The 23,225-nt window shown below is 37.9% G+C and overlaps 1 protein-coding gene across 1 annotated transcript; it reads left to right on the forward strand.

Annotated features, from left to right (window-relative positions):
* Nucleotides 1-345: 345 nt before the first annotated feature.
* LOC127431265 (ubiquitin thioesterase OTUB1-like) lies at nucleotides 346-13,076 on the forward strand. The gene is made up of 7 exons (XM_051681639.1): nucleotides 346-426; nucleotides 916-977; nucleotides 2,973-3,071; nucleotides 3,366-3,484; nucleotides 3,925-4,009; nucleotides 10,842-11,036; nucleotides 12,555-13,076. The coding sequence occupies exons 1-7, from the start codon at nucleotides 381-383 to the stop codon at nucleotides 12,750-12,752; spliced, it is 804 nt and encodes a 267-aa protein (XP_051537599.1). The 5' UTR covers nucleotides 346-380; the 3' UTR covers nucleotides 12,753-13,076.
* The last annotated feature ends 10,149 nt before the right edge of the window (nucleotides 13,077-23,225 follow it).

A 23,225-nucleotide genomic window follows, 5' to 3' on the forward strand; every position in this document is an offset into this window, starting at 1 on the left:
TCCCTTTAAGGGTCTTGTTTAAGCTCACAGAGTGAAAAATCAATCTATTGATTTCACTAGTTAATCGATCTGCTAGGCGTGGATAGTAATATGTGCTATAGTTCGTGTGTGTGTGTGTGTATGACAAATACTTATTTAAAAAAAAAAAAACATTTTTTAATTATGATTGACTTACAGTGAATGTGGAGTCCTCCAATAAACATTGTTTCTTGGCATGAAAAAAAGTATTGACGCATGGCTGATCAATATGATCAAATACTTAAAACATATAAATATATAAAATAAAAGTGGTACTCAGTAAAATGCAGAACGTAAAGAATCCTCAGCCGTAAGTGGTTTCCAGTCGATCTGGTGACCGGAAATGACTGTTCAGCAGGAACATGGCGGAGGAGCAACAGCAGGATATTTCTCAAAAAGATGCTGATGGTGAGGATTAGTTTAGCACAGTTGGGACCTGAATGAAGATCTGATTTGCAGCAGTTTCTATGTAATTGTTGCCAATAATGTTATTTTGGGATAAGTAATCATTAGGCATTAAACGGATGAGCAGCTAGCGCGTTGCTACCCTGCTAATAGCAATAGCTGAGAGTTCTTGTTTATGTTTTAAAGCAGATGTTTAACTGTCTAAATTGCAATAACACGGCTTTTAGCTTGGTATAAGCGTTTGACAAACGAAGACGCTTTCCCTTATGATAAGTTGGATGTAAAATACATTCATGGACAGTGGAAATCACCTGCACTGGAACAAATGTAGAAAGCCTTGACAATACCGTTCCACTCTTGTGATAGCAACAATGTTTCACATCTAACCATTGATGGAAGGAAGTTAGGTATTTGCAGTTGAAAGACTGTTGAGAGGTAATGTTTTGGGATTGGTAAATGTTTGCAAGTTAAATGCATTTTTTTCTATGGCAGGGCTGAATTGTCTTGCATATGATGAGGCCATTATTGCACAACAAGATAAGATTCAGCAAGAGGTAACTGTTCTCATTTTAATTTGTTTTTATAATCTGTCCACAGGTTATTCCTCTAGAAGTAAAGGTCTGTCTGCAATGCTGTTGACAGGCAGTGGTTATGCTGATTGTGTTTTGTTATACTGAAATATAGGATAAAAAAATATAGATGAAATACAGTTGAAGTCAGAAGTTAACATACACTTAGTTTGAAGTCAATAAATCTTTAATTAACCACTCCACAGATTTAATTTAATTAGCAAACTATAGTTTTGGCAAGTCATTTAGGACATCTACTTTGTGCATGACATGAGTAATTTCTCCAACAATTGCTTACAGACAGATTGTTTCACTTTTAATTAACTATATCACAATTACAGTGGGTCAGAATGTCAATCCTTTAGATAATTAGCCAATTAGCTTATGATTGGAGGTGTACCTGTGGATGTATTTTAAGGCCTACATTCAAACTCAGTGCCTCTTTGCTTGACATCATGGGAAAATCAAAAGAAATCAGCCAAGACCTCAGAAAAAAATTGTGGACCTCCTCAAGAGCAAATTATCCTTGGGAGCAATTTCCAAATGCCTGAATGTACCACGTTCATCTGTACAAACAATAGTACGCAAGTATAAACACCATGGGACCACGCAGCCATCATATTGCTCAGGAAGGAGATGCATTCTGTCTCCTAGAGATGAACGTAGTTTGGTGCCAAAAGTGCAAATCAATCCCAGAACAACAGCAAAGGACCTTGTGAAGATGCTGGAGGAAACAGGTAGACAAGTATCTATATCCACAGTAAAACGAGTCCTATATCGGCATAACCTTAAAGGCTGCTCAGCCAGGAAGAAGCCACTTCTCCAAAATCATCATAAAAAAGCCAGACTACAGTTTGCAAGTGCACATGGGGACAAAGATCATACTTTTTGGAGAAATGTCCTCTGGTCTAATTAAACAAAAATGTTATTGTTTGGCCATAATGACCATTGTTATGTTTGGTGGATAAAGGGGGAGGCTTGCAAGCCGAAGAACACCATCCAACCGTGAAGCATGGGGGTGGCAGCATCATGTTGTGGGGGTGCTTTGCTACAGGAGGGACTGGTGCACTTCACAAAATAAATGGCATCATGAGGCAGGAAAATTATGTGGATATATTGATGCAAAATCTCAAGACATCAGCCAGGAAGTTAAAGCTCGGTCGCAAAGTTGTGGCAAAATGGCATCACAAAAGGTATTGGAGTGGCCATCACAAAGCCCTGACCACACATTTGTGGACAGAACTGAAAAAGCGTGTGCGAGCAAGGAGGCCTACAAACCTGACTCAGTTACACCAGTTCTGTCTGGAGGAATGGGCCAACATTCCAGCAACTTAATGTGAGAAGCTTGTGGAAGGCTACCTAAAGTTGACCCAAGTTAAACAATTTCAAGGCAATGCTACCAAATACTAACAAAGTGTATGTAAACTTCTGACCCACTGGGAATGTGATGAAAGAAATAAAAACTGAAATAAATCATTCTCTCTACTATTATTCTGACATTTCACATTCTTAAAATAAAGTAGTGATCCTAACTGAGGGAATGTTTTCTAAGATTAAATGTCAGGAATTGTGAAAAGCTGACTTTAAATGTATTTGGCTAAGGTGTATGTATACTTCTGAATTCAACTGTATATGGAACAAATATTCAGGGTTCCTATTAATACAATTAATGGGATATTAAATTGAAGAAAAATCACAAAAAACAATGAAATATCTAGAGTGAATATAATTTTTTTCTTCATATTTCATCAGCTCAAAAGTGCTCTTTGTGAGTTTGATATCTTTAGCATTAGTTTTAAAAATTCTTATTCAGTATTGACTGAAAAAGGAAAAGCCTTAGCAATTTATTGCCGAAAAAATGCATAGCCTATGTATATATAGGATTATAATGCAAATATATATATACTGCATATGTATATTTCATGATTGTATGGAAAATTGGGAGATTTAGTCCTTAACCCAGCCTGAATTTTATTCCAGATAGCTACTAATATTCCTCTGGTGTCAGAAAGAAAGGACCTAGCTGTCCTTAAGAAAGAGTATGCTGAAGATGATGCCATTTACCAGCAGAAGATAAGAGTAAGAACATCATTTTTCATTAGTGAAATATGGGGGGGGGGGTTAGGAAAACAGTAAGGGTTATTACTTTTTACAGTTATTGTTAAGATTACAATAAGGAAGCATAATGTTTATCTTCTCTTTAGCCAAATGCTATCCCTAAATTATCATATTTAGGTGTGTGCCTCTTTGTACTATAATCAGATACCCTGAAGGGAAGAGAGAATATAATATTTATTTATGCACAAATATGTGCCAGGGTCCCCTGTCCCGTGTCTGTGTTCTTTTCAACAAAGTGAACTGTTTTGTCAACAGGATTTACAAAAGAAGTACTTGTCTATACGCAAAACACGGCCAGATGGAAACTGTTTCTACAGAGCCTTTGGTTTCTCACATCTGGAGTCTTTACTTGATGACAGCAAAGAATTACATAGGTAACCTACATTCAAGCCTCATTCAAGTGAAGTGAATAAACATAATTGATTCAGTTGCATTGAACGCTCATTTAATGTGAAATTGTAAGGAGAAGGTGGTAATGGCCATCTTACATAGTCAAGTCATTTTTATTTGTATAGCGCTTTTCACAACACACTTAGTTCAAAACAGTTTACAGAAAATCATACTTTAACAGAGAATTAAGTTGTAATATCTGTGATGTCTTAGTCATCACTGTGCAGTCTGATACAAATGTGATTGTAAATTGTATCTTAAAATAAATAAGTAAATAATTATTGTATTTAGACCCCCAGTCAGCAAGCCAAAGGCGACTGGGGGGGAGTTCTCCTTTGGCTAAACAAATAGCTTCAGTAACCTTTGGTCCATTCCTGTAAGATCCTGTTGTAACTTACAATTATTGGTTACGTTAACTTGGTAGGTTCAAGGCAATTGCTGCCAAGAGTAAACTGGATTTAGTGAGCCAAGGTTTCACAGAATTCACCATTGAAGATTTTCACAACACGGTAAGTCTGTATGTTTTTGAAAATAATTTTCATCTGTATGTGTGTGAAATCAGCCCTACTACTTTATATTGGGATTACAATGAACCCTTTGAAAAGCTCTTCCCACTTTGGCTACTTATTTTTCCACACAGACAAGCTTGACAGAACATCCCATAGGAAAGAATTGTAGAATTCTGTGAACAGTAAAATGTGCTCAAAAAGTGGTAAAAATTGTATTGATATTATTGTTACGTGGGCTGAAATGAAGTGTGACATTTCAAAGCATCTTTTATCTTCTATTTTTCTTTAAAGAAATTGTTAAATTATGCTGTAACGTGATTAAAAACTGCAGAGGCTGATGCTTCTCACAGTCAACTGAAAAGAAAGAAGTCTCATTTGATAGCAGTTACAACTGATCCTGTTACTGAATGTTAATGATGTTATACACGTTCATTCGGAAAAGAGTGCAGAAGACACAATTTCACAGCAAGCACTTTACAGTATTTAAAGTACTGCAAAAATTATAATAATGCCTATATGATTTGCATGTGCAGAGTAAGATTTGTAAAAACGTAAATGAAGTTACAAGCGTGATAGAACAATTTGCATGCACAGAGTAAGAAAGGATTGTGAAAGCGTAAATGAAATTGCAAGTGTAAGAAACAAATATTAGCAATACTTTAATGCTTTGCATAAGTGTAATTCATATGTTGTGAATCTGTAATTGAGTATTAACACAAAGTAAATTTGGTGTGTACTCTTCTGACTTCCTTTTTTTCACGCTTACGCTTTTGGCACAGTTTTTGCGCCTAAACATGGCCAAAAACATTGCAAACCTGCAATCAGCGACATGCTAGCAAAGAAAGAGTGTATTGAACAGCAAAACGGATTGACCACGTAGAATCAGTCTATATGTGTAAAATAAACTACTGCAAACGTGTAAATGACGTGTTTGTGGCATAAATATTTTCCAGAAATAATCCAATATACACAGTTCCATCTTCCCTTTTGTTGCGCTCACAATTTTGGCGTGAATTTCTCACTGAAAAGAGTTTTGCAAGCACGAGGGGGAAGGCGGGTCTACCTGCCTCTAGTAACCAATCAAATTAGGTTTAAATTAGTTTACTCTGACCTGATCGGTTTAATAACGTGACAGACAGCTTCTTCATATGGCTCAGCGTCGTTCCTCTGGGTATCTCTCCTCTCTTAAATATTAAACTGAAATATTAATACATACACTATTTAATTATATTTACTGTTATTTTTCATTGGCAAGGCATTTTGGTGAATAGATGGAATTAGCTGGTACCACAGAACTCATGCTAGAAAACAAATTAATAAAGTAAGCCATATAATATGAAGCTCTGTGAACAGATAGACATATAGTTTACTTATAACATTGTGTTTTTTTTAGAATGAGTTCAATGATACCAGCAAGATCCATCCATCCATCCGATAATTGAAAGTAATTAAAATATAATTAGAATAATGAACAGCAACAAGAAGAAACATTTGAACAACAGATTGAGATTTATATCAATAAATGGTGTCAGCTCAACTTTACACTTGCAATAAAAGAACGTGTATGTATTAATATTTCAGTTTAATATTTAAGATAGAAGAAATAAGAAGAAACTGTCTGAAATGTTAAACCAATCAGGTCAGAGTAAACTGTTCAACGAAAACCTCATTTGATTGGTTAGTAGAAGCAGGTAGACCTGCCTTCCCCCTCGTGCTTGCAAAACTTTTTCAGTGATTAATTTGTGGCAAATGTGTGAGCGCAACAAAGGGAAGATGGAACTGTGTATATCGAACTATTTCTGGAAAATATTTATGCCACAAACACAAGTCATTTACACATTTGTAGTAGTTTATTTTACACATACATGGTCAATCCGTTTTGCTGTTCAATACACCCTTTCTTTGCTTGCATATCGCTGATTGCAGGTTTGCAAAGTTTTTGGCCATATTTAGGCACAGAAAAAAGAAAGTCAGAAGAATACACACCAAATTTACTTTGTGCTAATATGAAATTACAGATTCACAACACATGAATTACACTTATGCAAAGCATTAAAGTATTGCTAATATTTGTTTCTTACGCTTGCAACTTGATTTACATATTTACAAAACGTTCTGTGTGCATGCAATTTATTTTTACGCTTGCAATTTGATTTACACTTTCACAAATTTTACTCTGTGCATGCATATAATTTAGGCACAATTTTACCTTCATAATAAATTCTCTCTGTGTACTTTGTGTGACTATTATGTTGCCCAGGCAACAATTTACTGACATCTTATTTGATCATTTCTGAAAAAATCAGTTTAAAACGTTCAGGATTTTCATAGGCTTTAAAGGAATAATTCACCCTAAAATGAAAATTCTCTCATCATTTACTCACCCTCATGCCAGCCCAGATGTGAATGACTTTCTTTTTTCAGCAGAACACAAACAAAGATTTTTAGAAGAATATCTCAGTTCTGTAGGTCCATACAATGCAAGTTAATGGTGACCAGGATGTATAAATGTTGCTTACACACAAAATGGGGACTGAAATGTGCGTACGCAATTTCACGTGCACTGGATTTTTAAGAAATAAACTTGACGTAAATATGTGCAAACTGTCCGTACACTCTTGACTGTGCATCCACACTCTTTCACTGGTTTATCTGAATTGGCGACTCCAACTGGCCAAGTAATGAACTGACCTGACTGATTCTAAGTTCTGCTTTCCATTTAATACAAAGCATTTACAAAAAAAAGTATGTAGTTAGTAATTGTTATCCAGCTGATATTAGCTATATTAATTTTACATGACTAATTAAAAAGGTATTAAAATAAAAACTGTAAAAAGGAAATATTGTAGATGCGCTGCTTTTAGAAGACTTTCCTGTGGCATCATACGGAGGAAACTTACTTTTAATGACAGCAAGGATTTCTTGGCTTGTGATACTTTTGGTTCCCAAAGGCTGTGTGCTTCAAATTGTGTTTTACAATACAGAAGTCACATTCTGAGGACAGCATTCAAATAAAGATTAAATCTCTGATGCGCACTTCTGATTGACGTGGAATGGCCTGGTGAACCAGATGGTATAATGTGTGACACCGCCAGACACATTCAGAAGTCGAACAGACCATTGGAGTGACTGGTAGTTGGGTGTCTGAATATGTTTGGAAAGTTCAGAAACACAGTACTGTACAGCTACACAATATGTTCATGAAATGTGTTGTCTGTCACACTTTCCGAAGTGCTTGAAAAACAGTTTAAAATACCATTGCAATCCAGTAGTGTTTATGGTTTAGTATGTGGAATACAGAAAAAAAAACTTGCACATTTTATTTTTTAGTGATCTGATGTCAGACCATAATGTTTTCACTGCAGAAATATTTTTTTTCTTGTCCAGTAAAACAGTAAAAATTATTTCCTTTAAAGGTGTACTCAGTAATTTTTTTTCCCATTAAAAAAGTTTTGTAATTTTGAAACGCAAGTATAAAATCAAAACCACTCACTTGAGAAAAGGTTGTATCAGTAACCTCATAAAAGCTGTTTATTCTATATGGGGCAGGGGGGCTCTCATGGGGGCTGCCATTTTAGAATCACATGACCAGCTGAATACTACTCTCTTACTCTCAGTAACTGTCTTCTTATTGGACACTTACACTCTATTAAATTAAATTAATCATGGCTGACTGTGAATAGTGAATTTCTACAATGACATCTGTAACTGAAAACTATTGATTTTGAATGATGCTGCATCCATGGCACTAGGTGTCACTGTAAGTCCAAGATGATACGAGCAAAAGTTACAGAGTGCACCTTTAAGGATCTATAAAAAATAAAAATAAAAACATGCACAATTTTAAAATGACCTAAGAATCAAAATTGCTCAAGAAATATGCTTGCAAAAATCTAAAATAATTTGCCAATGTTCTAAGAATAATACTCTTCACCTGTAGCCTATTCAAGACATTTTCTTTGAAAACATGTCTTAATATCTTACAAAATATTTTTTTCTCATCTAATTTGATCTTGCTATCTTATGCGTCTATCTTTAAGACACATGTGACATTTACAGTCTGTATTATCATCAATTCTCCTAGTTTCTCTTACAGTTAAACACAGTAGTACTATGTATCTGGATTGCAAATGGAAATTACATGTAGATCAGGTTATGCATAGTAAAAACAGGGGTTGTATGCTCCATATATGGTTATTTTGGGGAGGAGACGTGGTGGGGAATAAATCTCTTGCATGCGCGCGCACAGTCTTCCACTAACTGGGATTTATAAAGTGAACTTTGCATAGATTCTGGCGAACATACGGTTTTACAAATCTCAAAACCTTCGTGTATACGCAAAATCTGACTTCTGTGCATACGCATACTTGTAGGATGAAGTTTCATACATGTGGCCCCAAAACTTTGAAACTCCAAAAATTACATAAAGGCAGCATAAAAGTAATCCAAACAACTCCATTGGAAAAACATTTCTTCAGAAGTGATATGATAGGTGTGGGTGAGAAACAGATAAATATTTAAGTCCTTTTTAACTGTAAATCTCCACTTTCACATTCTTCTTTTGTTTTTGGCGATTTGCATTCTTTGTGCTTATCGCCACCTACTGGGTAGAGAGAAGAGTTTATAGTAAAAAGGGATCGCTTCTGAAGATATACAGTTGAAGTCAGAAGTTTACATACACCTTAGCCAAATACATTTAAAGTCAGTTTTTCACAATTCCTGACATTTAATCATAGAAAACATTCCCTGTCTTAAGTCAGTTAGGATCACTATTTTAAGAATGTGAAATGTCAGAATAATAGAAGAGAGAATGATTTATTTCAGCTTTTATTTCTTTCATCACATTCCCAGTGGGTCAGAAGTTTACATACTCTTTGTTAGTATTTGGTAGCATTGCCTTTAAATTGTTTAACTTGTGTCAACTTTGGGTAGCCTTCCACAAGCTTCTCACAATAAGTTGCTGGAATAAGTTTTGGCCCATTCCTCCAGACAGAACTGGTGTAAAGGTTTATAGGCCTCCTTGATTGCACACACTTTTTCAGTTCTGCCCACAAATTTTCTATCAGATTGAGGTCAGGGCTTTGTGATGGCCACTCCAATACGTTGACTTTGTTGTCCTTAAGCCATTTTGCCACAACTTTGGAGGTATGCTTGGGGTCATTGTCCATTTGGAAGACCCTTTAGAGGTATGCTTGGGGTCATTGTCCATTTGGAAGACCCATTTGTGACCGAGCCTTAACTTCCTGACTGATGTCTTGAGATGTTGCTTCAATATATACACACACATTTCCTACTACATGATGCCATCTATTTTGTGAAGTGCACCAGTCCCTCTTGCTGCAAAGCACCCCCACAACATGATGCTGCCACCCCCATGCTTCACAGCCAGGATGGTGTTCTTCGGCTTGCAAGCCTCACCCTTTTTCCTCCAAACATAACTATGGTCAGTATGGCCAAACAGTTACATTTTTGTTTCATCAGACAAGAGGACATTTCTCCAAAAAGTAAGATCTTTGTCCCAATGTGCACTTGTAAACTGTATTCTGGCTTTTTTATGGTGGTTTTGGAGCAGTGACTTCTTCCTTGCTGAGCAGCCTTTCAGGTTATGTTGATATAGGACTCGTTTTACTGTGGATATAGATACTTGTCTACCTGTTTCCTCCAGCATCTTCACAAGGTCCTTTGCTGTTGTTCTGGGATTGATTTGCACATTTCGTACCAAACTACGTTCATCTCTAGGAGACAGAATGCGTCTCCTTCCTGAGCGGTATGATGGCTGCGTGGTCCCATGGTGTTTATACTTGTGTACTATTGTTTGTACAGATGAACGTGGTACCTTCAGGCATTTGGAAATTGCTCCCAAGGATAAACCAGACTTGTGGACATCCACAATTGTTTTTCTGAGGCTGATTTCTTTTGATTTTCCCATGATGTCAAGCAAAGAGGCACTGAGTTTGAAGTTAGGCCTTAAAATACATCCACATGTACACCTCCAATTCAGTACACCTCCTATCAGAAACTAATTGGCTAATTGTCTAATGGCTTGACATCATTTTCTGGAATTTTCCCTGCTGCTTAAAGGCACAGTTAACCTACTGTATGTAAACTTCTGACCCAATGGAACTGTGATATAGTCAATTAAAAGTGAAACAGTCTGTCTGTAAACAATTGTTGGAAAAATTACTCATGTCATGCACAAAGTAGATGTCCTAAACGACTTGCCAAAACTATAGTTTGCTAATATTAAATCTGTGGAGTGGTTAAAAATGAGTTTTAATGTCTTCAACCTAAGTGTATGTAAACTTCTGACTTCAACTGTAGATTTAATCACTGGAGGCTTATGGATTACTTTGATACTGACTTTGTCCTTTTTGGAGCTTCAAAGTTCTGGTCACCATTCACTGGCATTGTATAGTCCTACAGAGCTGAAATATTCTTTAAAAAAAAGCCTTCGTTTGTGTTCAGCAAAATAAGAAAGTCATACATATCTGGGGATGGCATGGGTGTGAGTAAATGATGAGAGAATTTTTATTTTGGGGAGAACTATCCCTTTAAATTAGAAAAGAGCAAAAGGTTTACTGATAATATGGCAAATGGCAATAGTTGCTAACATAGCAGGTCCATGCTGTTTTTAAGGTGGGGCTTAACAAAGGGTTGATTATGTGCAAAAATGAGTATAACATTTGCTATCCTATTACATTTACATCCTATGCAACTTTCAACTACCTCTCAGACCTAGTAGGATTTTCTTCTTTCCACTTAAATATTGAGAATATTTGTAGGCTTAAATGAGTTTTCTTCTTTGTATTATTTACTTGTCTTTTCACTATAGTTCATGGACCTGATTGAGGCATGTGATAAGCAGCCGTCTGTCGAGGAGCTGCTCAGCTCCATCAATGAGCAGAGTGTGTCCGATTATCTGGTTGTGTATTTGCGGCTGGTAACCTCGGGCTACCTGCAGCGAGAGAAAGACTTCTTCCAGCACTTCATAGAGGGCGGCCGCACTGTTCGAGAGTTTTGCCAGCAGGTAACATGGTGCTACACTACACACTTTGAGAGATTGGCAAGTATCTCTGAAGCAAAAAAGTCATTTAGTCTTCTTTAATTGAGTAAAAGTTTTGTAAGTATAATGGCATGATATAATTGCAGTACAATGCAATGCACTGTAGCAATAATTATATTTTTGGGTAGTTGACGTCCTGTAGTTTAACATGCTCTACTCATACTCTTTTAAATAGCATTTCGCTAATTCTATTACAGTTATTATACATGCAGTTTTATGACTTCATTAATTGATTAACTTTAATATTTTTACTTATAAAATTAATTTGTCACACTGCAGAACCAAAAGGCCAGTCACAGCACCAATAATATATACTTTCTCTAATACATGCATTTATATTTTTATATATATATATATATATATATATATATATATATATATATATATATATATAATTATATTATTTACACTACCGTTCAAAAGTTTAGGGTCACTTACTCATTCTTTATTTATTTTTTTATTTTTTTTTCACATTTTAGAATAATAGTAAAGTCATCACAACTTTGGAATAATAGAAATGGAAATATGGGAATTATGTTGTGACTAAAAAAATCCAAAATAAATCAAAACTATGTTATATTTTTGCATCTTCAAAGTGGCCACCTTTTGCCTAGATTTTGCAGACATGTACTCTTGGCATTTTCTAAACCAGCTTCTTGAGGTATCACCCTAGGATGCTTTTTAAACAGTATTGAAGGAGATCCTGTCAATATTGGGCACTTATTAGCTGCTTTTCTTTATTATTCGGTCCAAGTCATCCATTTTTTCTTTTTTTTTAAATAAAATTTTCGTTTTGTAATAAATTAATATGTTGGCACAATTATATTTTTGTCTACAAAACTAATTTCAAACATTTAAGCATACACCTTCAGATCAAAAGGATTTTAAGATCATGAGAAACTTTTCAGGCAAGTGACCCCAAACTTTTGAATGGTTGTGTGTTTGTGTGTGTGTGTGTGTGTGTGTGTATACATATATATACAGTACTATGCAAAAGTTTTAGGCACTTAAGATGTTTCACAAAAACATTTGTCATAAGATGATGATTTATATCTTTAGCTTTAGTGTGTCAATAGGAGAAATACATTTTAGACTCCCAAACATTACTTTTGCAAGTAGAAAAGATTAGAATAGAAGAATAGGGCGCTCTGCAAAAGATGGCGTTGCCCATCTGTGTCCAGGTGTACCTAGGAGAATTGGGGCTGTTTTAAAGGCAAAGGTGGCCACACCAAATATTGATTTAGCTTTTTATGTTTACTGGACTTTGTATGATGTTAATTGATAAATAAAAACTATTTATAGCATTATTTTTGAAGACATCCTCACTATGCAACATTTTTCACAAGTGCCTAAAACCTTTTCACACTACTGCATATATATATTATGTACTGCAGATTATTTATTGCATCCAGTCTTTTATGGGGTAACCTGTTCTATTGACTGTGCATCATTTAATCCAGGCTGTCCTTCTGATTTGACCAGGAGGTGGAGCCTATGTCCAAAGAGAGTGACCATATTCACATCATAGCTCTGGCTCAGGCCTTAAACGTGTGCATCCAGGTGGAGTACATGGACAGAGGAGAGGGAGGAACGGTCAATCACCACATCTTTCCTGAAAATGGAGAGCCCAAGATTTTCCTCCTCTACCGACCTGGCCACTATGACATCCTCTACAAATAGCAGCTGTGCACTGATTTGCTGCTAAAGGCTCATCTGTTTCAGTGCTGTGAGTTTGACTCAACTTGTGAAATGTGAATCCGAAAGCCCAGCACTGAACATTGCAATTTCCTCTCAAAACCCCAAAGACTCGGATGCAGAGTTTTGAAGGTTCTGTGATACCAGGCACTGGACATTGTACAGTCTTCTTTGTATAACCTGCATTTTTCTTTTTCTTTTCCCCCACCCATAACAAAGTTATTTCATTTACTTTTTTCTTGTAGTTGAAAACTGCCTGTCATTAATAATAGGAGTGGAATTGCTTTATTCTGTTTGACTGTATTTTACTTTAATGAGAATAAAAACAACTTGCAGTGTAGCCAAAGTTTGTACAGACAAGTCATCGTTTAATACGAAGTAGGTTTAAAAACAAAAATGGTCCTTATTATGGCCATGGTGCAATTTATACTGGACACACAAGTGCTTTTACAGAAGAGCGGTGAAGAAGTTTGCCACAGAACCATCTTTGGTCTCCGTAAGTTCCACTGAATCACAGAAAGAGGGAGGTATGAAGACCTCCGGGTCTTCTATACCAAGCACTAGGTCATAATAACTACGGAAAAAGAAAATAGGTTAACATACAATGCATAGTGTCCTACATGTTGGTCTCTACATTTTAGAGTGTGGGTTAAGTGCTGTAGACATAGAACTTCATAGATCCCTAGGGAAATTTGAGGCATTACAATAATGACCAAAAATTGCAGGGAGAGAAAAAAATGTATGCCTACTAAGAACCAATTGAGAAAACAAATGACACTGATGACTTCTTTTAGATTTATTGAAAACTGTACAAAGTCATTATTAACAGAATCGGCTGTTTTTCTTCAGCTAACATAACTAAGAAGATGTATTAGTTGTGCAAACGTTAGAGTAAAGCATTAATTAGTATGGCAGTTATGTATTTGTGACTGCAGTGGGTTCACTCTGAAGCTTATCTTAATACTCATTTCTAGCAGAGCACTTCCCTCTAGCCAAGGCTGTAATGCAGAAATTATTAGTTGCTTTATTTAGAAATGGATTAAACATACACAAATATGACATGTTTTTTTAATTTAAATCTTTCGTTGGTCCTGGAACAATATCCTTATCAAGCAACCAATACCCTCTTATTTTAAGGGTTTAAGTATAGGTATATGGTAAGGGCTTGTCATCTCATTATTAACCCTTGAATGCATGGGTGTTTATTGCATACTTGGGTCTTTTGAGAAAATCAATGTGATATTGAAGTCAATTGAATGAATATAGTTCTCATTTGTCTTGTAATAAAGAAACATATATCATGTGATAGTAAACTTATATAGATATGAAATAATCATGAAAATATGATTTATAGAAGTGCAAAAAATAAGCGACACTATTACATGCCTTGGGTCTTTAATGACTGTACACTTTTGGTAATTAAGCAGTTATATATACTACTGTATATAGTTAAGAAATTTGCCTTTTTATTTTTTTACACTATTTGTAAGAGGTGTGGGTATAACACCAAAAAATGGATAAGGTACAGAGGGTGGAATGAGGTCCCTGGTCACTATAGACCTGATGTATGCATTAGAGTCAGCAGTAGGTCTTTGTTGAAAACAGGATTGAGAAATAGTGCTTTAATGGCATTCATACGTGCCACACGTCAAACAAAAAAAAACAAATCACTTTTATTGTCACACAACCATATGCACAAGTGCAATAGTGTGTGAAATTCTTGGGTGCAGTTCTGAGCAACATAGCAGTCGTGACAGTGATGAGACATATACCAATCTACAATAAACTTCAGATTTACACAACACAATTTAAAATCTAATATACACATAATTACACACAACACAATATACAAATAATAACATACAATATACATTATACAATACACACAATATAGAATACACTTTATACAATAAAAAATAGTATATATAGTATATATAAAATGTACAGTAGGTTGTATTGTACTGTATTGACATTCAGGCTGTCGGTTGATAGTCAGTTGCCAGTGTGTTGTTAAGAGAGTGCTGATGTATATTGATCGTGAGAGACCAAGAGTTTAAAAGTGTGATTGCTTGGAGGAAGAAGCTGTCATGAAGTCGGCTGGTGTGGGTCCTGATGCTGCAATACCGCCTACCTGATGGTAGCAGTGAAAGCAGCCCATGGCTCGGGTGGCTGGGGTCTCTGATGATCCTCCAGGCTTTTTTCACACACCGCCTGGTATATATGTCCTGGAGGGAGGTAAGCTCACCTCCGATGATATGTCTGGCAGTTCGCACCACCCTTTGCGGTTGTGGGCGGTGCTATTGCCGTACCAGGTGGAGATGCAGCCAGTCAGGATGCTCTCTACAGTGCTGGTGTAGAACCGTGTGAGGATGTGGTGGTCCATTCCAAACTTCCTCAGCTGTCTCAGGAAGAAGAGGCGCTGATGAGCCTTCTTCACAATGGCCTCAGTGTGGACAGACCATGTGAGTTCCTCAGTGATGTGGACACCCAGGAACTGGAAGCTGCTGACTCTCTCCACTGGTGCTCCATTGATGGTGATGGGGCTGTGTTCTCTTTCTCTTCTCCTGAAGTCCACCACAAGCTCCTTTGTCTTACTGACGTTGAGGGAGAGGTTGTGCTCCTGACACCAGCGTGTCAGATTGTGCACCTCCTCTCTGTAGGCTGTTTCATCATTGTTAGTGATCAGACCTACCACCGTCGTATCATCAGCAAACTTAATGACGGCATTGGAGCTGTGTGTTGCCACACGTGTGGAGTGGGCTGAGAACACAGCCCTGTGTGGCTCCTGTGTTGAGGGTCAGTGATGAGGAGATGTTACTGCCCATTCTAACCACCTGGCGTCTGCTTGACAGGAAGTCCAGGATCCAGCTGCACAGCGAGCTGTTTAAGCCCAGAGCCTGGAGTTTCTCATCAAGCTTGGAGGGCACTATGGTGTTGAATGCTGAGCTGTAGTCTACAAACAGCATTCTCACATATGTGTTCCTTTTTTCCAGGTGGGAGAGAGCAGTGTGTATTGTAGATGCAATGACATCATCAGTGGAGCGGTTGTTGCGGTAAGCAAACTGCAATGGGTCCAGTGATGGAGGCAGCACAGAGCAGATGTAATCTCTGATTAGTCTCTCAAAGCATTTGCTGATGATGGGGGTCAGAGCAACAGGACGCCAGTCATTTAAGCAAGTGATTTTGGATTGCTTTGGTACAGGCACAATGGTGGATGTTTTAAAGCATGTGGGGACTACAGACAAAGAGAGGGAAAGGTTGAAAATGTCCGTAAAAACACCAGCCAGTTGGTTCGCACATGCTCTGATGACGCAGCCCGGAATGCCGTCTGGACCCGCGGCTTTATGGATATTCACCCGTCGGAAGGATCGGGTTACATCCGCTACAGAGACGAAGAGTGAACTAACCTCTGTAGCTTCGGCCGTGAGAGCTCTCTCCGCGAGGGCAGTGTTATTCCCCTCGAAACGTGTATAAAAAATATTTAGCTCATCCGAGAGAGAGGCAGCGGTGTTCACGGCGGAGTTTTTATTCCCTTTAAAGTCCGTGATGTTATTAATTCCCTGCCACATGCTTCTAGAGTTGGTGGTGTTAAACTGTCCTTCAATCTTGTTCCTGTACTGGAGTTTTGCTGCTCTGATAGTTTTTCAGAGGGCATAACTGGCTTGTTTATGCTCCTCCGCATTCCCGGAATTAAAAGCGGAGGTCCGCGCATTAAGTGCCGCGCAAACATCGCTATTAATCCAAGGTTTCTGGTTCGGGTAGATCCGTATTGTTTTGGATGGAACAACATCCTCTACGCACTTTCTGATGAACCACGTGACGCTATCAGCGTAAAGCTCGATGTCGTCATCAGAGGCGGACCGGAACATCTCCCAGTCCGCGTGTCTTGTAGCGTAGAGTCTGATTGGTCCGACCAGCACTGGATCGTTCTGAGGGTGGGTGCTTCCTGTTTCAGTTTCTGCCTGTAAGCGGGCAGAAGCAGAACAGAAGAGTGGTCCGATTTGCCAAATGGTGGGCGGGGGAGGGATTTGTAGCCATCCCAGAAGGGAGAGTAGCAATGGTCCAAAACCTGGTCCCCTCGTGTGTTAAAACTGATGTGTTGGTGGTATTTTGGTGCGATTGATTTGAGATTGGCTTTGTTAAAGTCCCCGGTCACAATGAACGCGACCTCAGGGTGCGCGGTTTCCTGCTTGCTTATAATCCCATACAGTTCCTTGAGTGCCCGGTCTGTGTCGGCTTGTGGCGGGATGTACACAGCTGTGATAATGACCACATGAGCAGAAGCATGAAGAAATTCCTGATCAGGAGAGCAGAAAGACTTGATAGAATGTATGTTCCTCTGATCACACCAGGATTTGTTGACCATAAAACATACACCACCACCTCTGCTTTTACCTGAGAAGTCTGTTGCTCTGTCCGCTCAGTGCACGGAGAACCCCGCGGGTTCTACAATGTTGCGTTGGAGCTCGCAACGCAGCAGCCATACTCCACGCCAACATGTCGTTTTATTTGTGTGCGTGTAATTCATAAGGCGACTCTGATCAGAGGAAGAGGAAAGACATTGTAAACACATGTAATTAGTTAGGATGCAAACTTGCATAATCTCTGTTGTTCTTCATCAGCATACTACAAATGTGGTTAGGGAAAGGACAAGATTGCAGACTTGATTACAAAATTATTATCCATGTGTCTTGGGTTTTAATGGAAAACAGAGTTGGATGTGGTTATGGTTTCTGTGAGGGGAAAGGCCCATAACCTTGAACACTAACCTTGCCATGATGTTTAGGTCCATTTTCTCTGTGTAATAGAAGACATAGAGAGGCATGCAGCCAAATTCAGTGAAGGTCAAGAAATAGTTTTCTGTGGAGAAAGGCACAGAGATCAAATAGCCAATAGTAATTAAAAAACTTCCAAGAAAAATAAAATAAATAATATTAATTCACCCAAGCCAGAACAACAGTTTACCCAGCTTAATTGTTGTAATGCTCATTGATTGTAAAAATTATAAATAAATTATAAATAGTATTTAGTTATTTTTAAATATTTAATATTTATTTCAAAATTGTGTTTTTAATATTTTAAAAATGTTAATTATTTTAAAATTGAAATTAGGCAGTAAATATTTAGCAAGATTAAATGGTTGGGAAGACAAAATATAGACTAATGTAATGAACCTTAATAACAAAAAGTAGAAATGAATCGTATTTGGTACTAACAGTAATCAGATCAAACTATTTATATCAAATTTTCCATTTTTGCTATTGTTGCTCACATTAGCTAAACTGTAAAGTGTTTGAAAATCAGGTTTGCTATACAAATACAATTGAATACAATTTTGCAATCTTTGGAGTGGAAGGTTTAATCTTTTCATTTCACTTAATTTAATTTTACCCCATGAATCTTTAATTATTTTACAAATTAATCAATAATTGTTGTAAAGGATACATACATGAAGGGCATACACAAAGTGTACAGAGATTCTCTCTTAAAGGTGCAGTATGTAAGATTCAGAAACCCTTGTTATTAATGACACCTGTGGCCATTAAGTGAACTGCAGCCTGTTGCTCGTGATCATGCACACACTGTATTGGGACGCGAGCATGACTCCATAGGGAAGCGAGACTGAACATGATTCACCAGCATCATGATCACAGATGAGGTAGCATAATTAAAATAACACAGTTATGATTGTTTTACTACAAATTTTGAGACTGTATACTGTATTTGACTCTCCAGGGCTGGAACAGGGCTAAAACAAAGTGTGGATATAGGTCTGACTATGTGAGACTGTAGTTTGAAGTAATCACTTTTCTTTGCATGATACATTGACTGCATTAATACAATAGCCTATGTTGGCAATAGCTAGCTAGCCAGCTTTATCAATAGCTGTTAGCTAAATTTGGTGGATGATGATAGTAGCTGTTTATAAAATAGACTGTACATTATAAATATGTTGACACAACTGTCATTTTGATATATCGATGTCCTATTGTTTATAATAATAGATTTTATATATTTTCTGTTACGTTACATTACACTAATGGATGGGTCTTTTTGCATTATCTTGAACATTGTCTAGCATTCATTTCATGTGTTATTGTAGTTTACCTTGCTGAATAATTACAGATTAACATTATGTCAGTTACTGTGAATCAGCATACATGACTTTTAGTATAAAGAGAAGATCATTGAAATTAAGTTACGAAGCAAAATAGCTTGCAATTCGTCAGCGTTAGCAGGCAAGATCAAGTTAGCTAAAATTACACAGATCAATCCTTATGGCACTATATTTCACATGCTTTGCAGTTATGTAAGCTTACCTGGCCAATAAGAAGAACGCCAATTCAGGGTCGGTTTTGATCCCCAAAACCAAACGAAGGTCCCTCCAGGAATCAAATGTCCTGCCAATGTTCACTTAGTTTTCGCTCGACCACGATCACGTTCCCGCTTAGCCAGACGGGATTCAGTAAATATTTTTTTTTTGTTTTAGCTTACTCTTTTTGTAGTTTGTGTAGGAATCGGTGTTGTGCTGGGAACCGGACATTTGCTGGATTCCATCTTTAAGATAACGTTACCTAGTGTTGCAGTTTGTTGTCGCTGTTGAATAGTGGAAGAGAAGCACTGAGGCAAGGCTCTCGGGAGCGCACATAAACATCACATCCTTTGGATTTTCCCGGCAAAAGCGATCTGCTCCCTTCGCATGAAAATCAGTCTACAGGCTTTAATAGGCAACCTAGGAAGTCCAGGAAGGGCTCATTTTTTAAGTTGCGTTACAAGCCGTTCACACATTGGCAAAAAAAGGTGAATATTACATGAAAAATGTTACATATTGCACCTTTAACGCTCACGGAGCTGCTGGAGCACAACTGATGGCACGGGCAAGACAGACAGTCTGATTAAGCTGATCCACCAATCAGAACATTAATTTCAGACGCGATTGGATATTTGCTAACCAATAATATTTTCTGTTTCAGTAAGGGGCGGGACATTTCCAGCGTCTGATGCACAAGCATCTCTGGAGTAACCATAATTTGCACTGTAAATTTATTTCCCTGCTAAATGTAAATATATGCATTTAAATTTAACTTACGCAATTAAACTTTGTGAAAGTACTGCATGTTATTGCACCCCTGCTTTTTTTTTGTTTTTTTTTGCCTTTTACTGCTGTTGGTGGTGCCTTTTTCTTGTGACATCAAATCATTTCAACTTATATTTCTAATTAGGAAAACAATTTCTCTATACACAGAAAATCACATTATCATGCACAAATAAAACAAATAACCATTAATTTTCATATTAGCTACAATATTTAACAGTTTACATTCACTTGATTCTGTATATAACAGATTTGTATTTGTATATTGTACATACATACATACACACACACATATATATATATATATATATATATATATACATATACACATATATATATTGTCTTATTGTGTATTTCTATATATACTTTATTTTCTATCCACTTTTTATTTTATTATTATTATTATTATTATTATTATTATTATTATTATTATTATCTATGCCTTGTTGCTGTATTATTTGTGCACTGGAAGCTTTGACAAATCACCAAGACAAATTCCTTGTATGTGTAAGCATACTTGGCAATAAAGCTCATTCTGATTTTGATTCTGATTTATAATGCATTATGAATTAGTTTATTTGTTAGAGTAATAATAAAGTAACAGTTTTCATAGTAGCCTAATAAAATGAACATTAATGACATCTATTAATTTAAATACATATTTAACATCAAGTTACCACACCATTGTTCTTAGCAGTGTACACTACACCATGCCAGCAAGAAACTTACCCTGATATACATTTTGTAAGTTTATGTGGGACTATAAATACAAAAAGTGGGGGGGTCAGAAGTAGAAGTTGGTGGTCCCCAGCTACTATGGGGACCTGAAGATATGTCATGCAACACATGACTACACAAGGCGATGGCAGCAACTGGAAAAAGGAATAGCAATGGGATGTTCAATCTCTCCCATCATGTTCACAGCTGTGTTTTAGATCATCCTAATTGGTGCAAGACAAATGGTCCGAGGAATCCGTGCACAATCTTGGGTGAGATTGCCAACTCTGTGCAGTTATATGGATGATGTCACAAGCATCCTCCAGACTGCTGCATGTACTAACTGGCTCTTGAAAAGGCTGGAAGAGCTATTGGCATGGGCCAGAATGAAGATTAAGCCAACAAAATCACGTAGTCTTTCTTTTAGAAAGGGGGTGAGGGACAATCGGATTTCATTTGAGATGGAGGGAGAAATAATCGCGGTTGTGGCAGAGCAGCCTATTTGAAGTTTAGGTAGAGAATACACAGCAGATCTTTCAGACAAACACATGGCAGAGTTGGTCCTGAAGAAACTGAAAGAGGGCAAGGATAAGAACAATTGTCATCTCCCAGGCAAATTCAAGGTTTGGTGTTACCAGTTTGCACTTTACCATCGCCTGATATGGCCGCTAAAAATTTGTGAGATTTCTGCAGCAGCAGTGCCAAGGATGGACACCAAGGCCAGCAGTTATATCAGGAAATGGCTAGGCCTGCCATGTTTCTCTCAGATGCTGCACTGTTTGAAAGAAATGCTTTATAACTGCCTCTAAAATCACTCACTCTGGGCTACAAGCAGGAAAAGACCATGCTTTTTTTGGAGCTATGGGAATCTTCAGACCAAGCAGTGAGGGCAGGTCAAGTCCAAGTCAGAACTTGAAAGGCAGAGGAGGTCATAAACCAGGTGGTTTCAAGACTGAAGCATCAAGAGATTGTTGGAAGAACACAGTCAGGAAGAACAGGCCTTAGATGGGGAGTGGTTCCCAAACTGTGTTCAGCAGCCTCCCGAAAATAGAGGAAAGAAATGGTAATTATGGAAGTAACTAGGATGGAAGAGGAAGGGCATAAGGTTAGGGCAGTCAGCCAGCAGCAGCAAGGGTGCTGGACCATATGGGAGGGGACAACTGATAAAGTGTTAGGATGGGCTGACCTGTGGTGGTACCCCAGGCCAGGCTAAGTTTTTTAATATGATCCACGTATGATAACCTAACAAGCTCTGGGAACTTGTCTCTGTGTTATGGCAAAGAGGAGAGTTGCCCCCTCTGTGAGGCCCCAAGATCAAACTTGCAGCACATATTGGCTGGGTGCAAGACTGCCCTGGCACAAGGACAGTACAGGTGGCGGCATGATCAGGTCCTGCGGAAGCTGGCAGAGATCCTAGAGGTGCATAGAGTAAAGGCAAACAAAGGCAACCATGCTCCCCAGAGGCAGGGTGTTGATTTTGGTAAAAAGGGAGGTGCCGCACAAGGCACAGCACGGAGGGAAGCCAGATCAAGCTTGGTGCCTGGAAGTGATTGGTCTATGATGCTCAACCTTGGCCAGCAGCTAAAATTTCCTACCGAGGTTGCCATTACCTCCTTGAGGCCAGACGTAGTGTTGTGGTTGACTTCAGCTAGGAAAATAGTGATGATTGAGCTCACTGTTCAGTGGGAAGTGGGTCTGGAGGAAGAAGCTAAAATATGCTGATCTGGCCACAGAGTGCAGGGAAAATGGATGGAGGACTGCAACCTACACTGTGGAGGATGGGTGCTGAGGATTTATGGGAACACCTATTTCAAGACACTGGCATCATAGGAGCAGTTTTTAAAAAAAGAGTTTCTGACTATGGTTAAGAAGGAAGGACAAAAAGTGGGGGGTTCAGAAGTAGGAAACTGAGGAATAGGGAACATGGGTGATATGTGGTGAGGGCTTGTGCTGAGGTAGTATGCTGTACGGAACCGGTGGCACTGAGTTACTGAAATTTACGGTAGTATGCATCTCTGTGCCAATTGTCCAATGGGCTGGCGCGTATGGTCGTGTCGAGGTATTATGACATATGGAACCCTGGTTGCAAGTAATTTGTGAAATGTGCAAGAAGACATCCTTGACCACTGCCCCACCACCAGGAGATATTCTGGGATTAATGGGGTGAAATATTGAAGATAGGTGGCTCCCGGCTGATGACCCCGCAGCTGGGCTGAAGGCACGGGTGGAGTTGCGGCAGGCAAGGATGCCCGGCAGTTTATTACAGCTACCTATACCTGTCTTTTTTTACGGAAAATTTTTTATTTCTTACACTTTTTACATATGTACTCAGGGTTGGGAGGGTTACTTTTGAAATGTATTCCACTACAGATTACAGAATACATGCTGTAAAATGTAATTTGTACCGTATTCCATTAGATTACTCAAGGTCAGTAACGTATTCTAAATACTTTGGATTACTTCAGCACTGGTAGATTTTTTACACTTGTTTTGACTATAAAAACTCTGCCAATACAGTAAGACAAAAAATAAAATTGGTAAAATTGGATAAAAAAAATATGATTGTGCCTGGTAAAATGTGCATGTAAAATGGCTAGGAATATCATTTTAGCTTAGCGTAAAGCTGACAATTTACACAAGGTTTA

Source organism: Myxocyprinus asiaticus, chromosome 40, assembly GCF_019703515.2.
Source record: "Myxocyprinus asiaticus isolate MX2 ecotype Aquarium Trade chromosome 40, UBuf_Myxa_2, whole genome shotgun sequence".
In the NCBI taxonomy this organism is placed as follows: Eukaryota; Metazoa; Chordata; class Actinopteri; order Cypriniformes; family Catostomidae; genus Myxocyprinus; species Myxocyprinus asiaticus.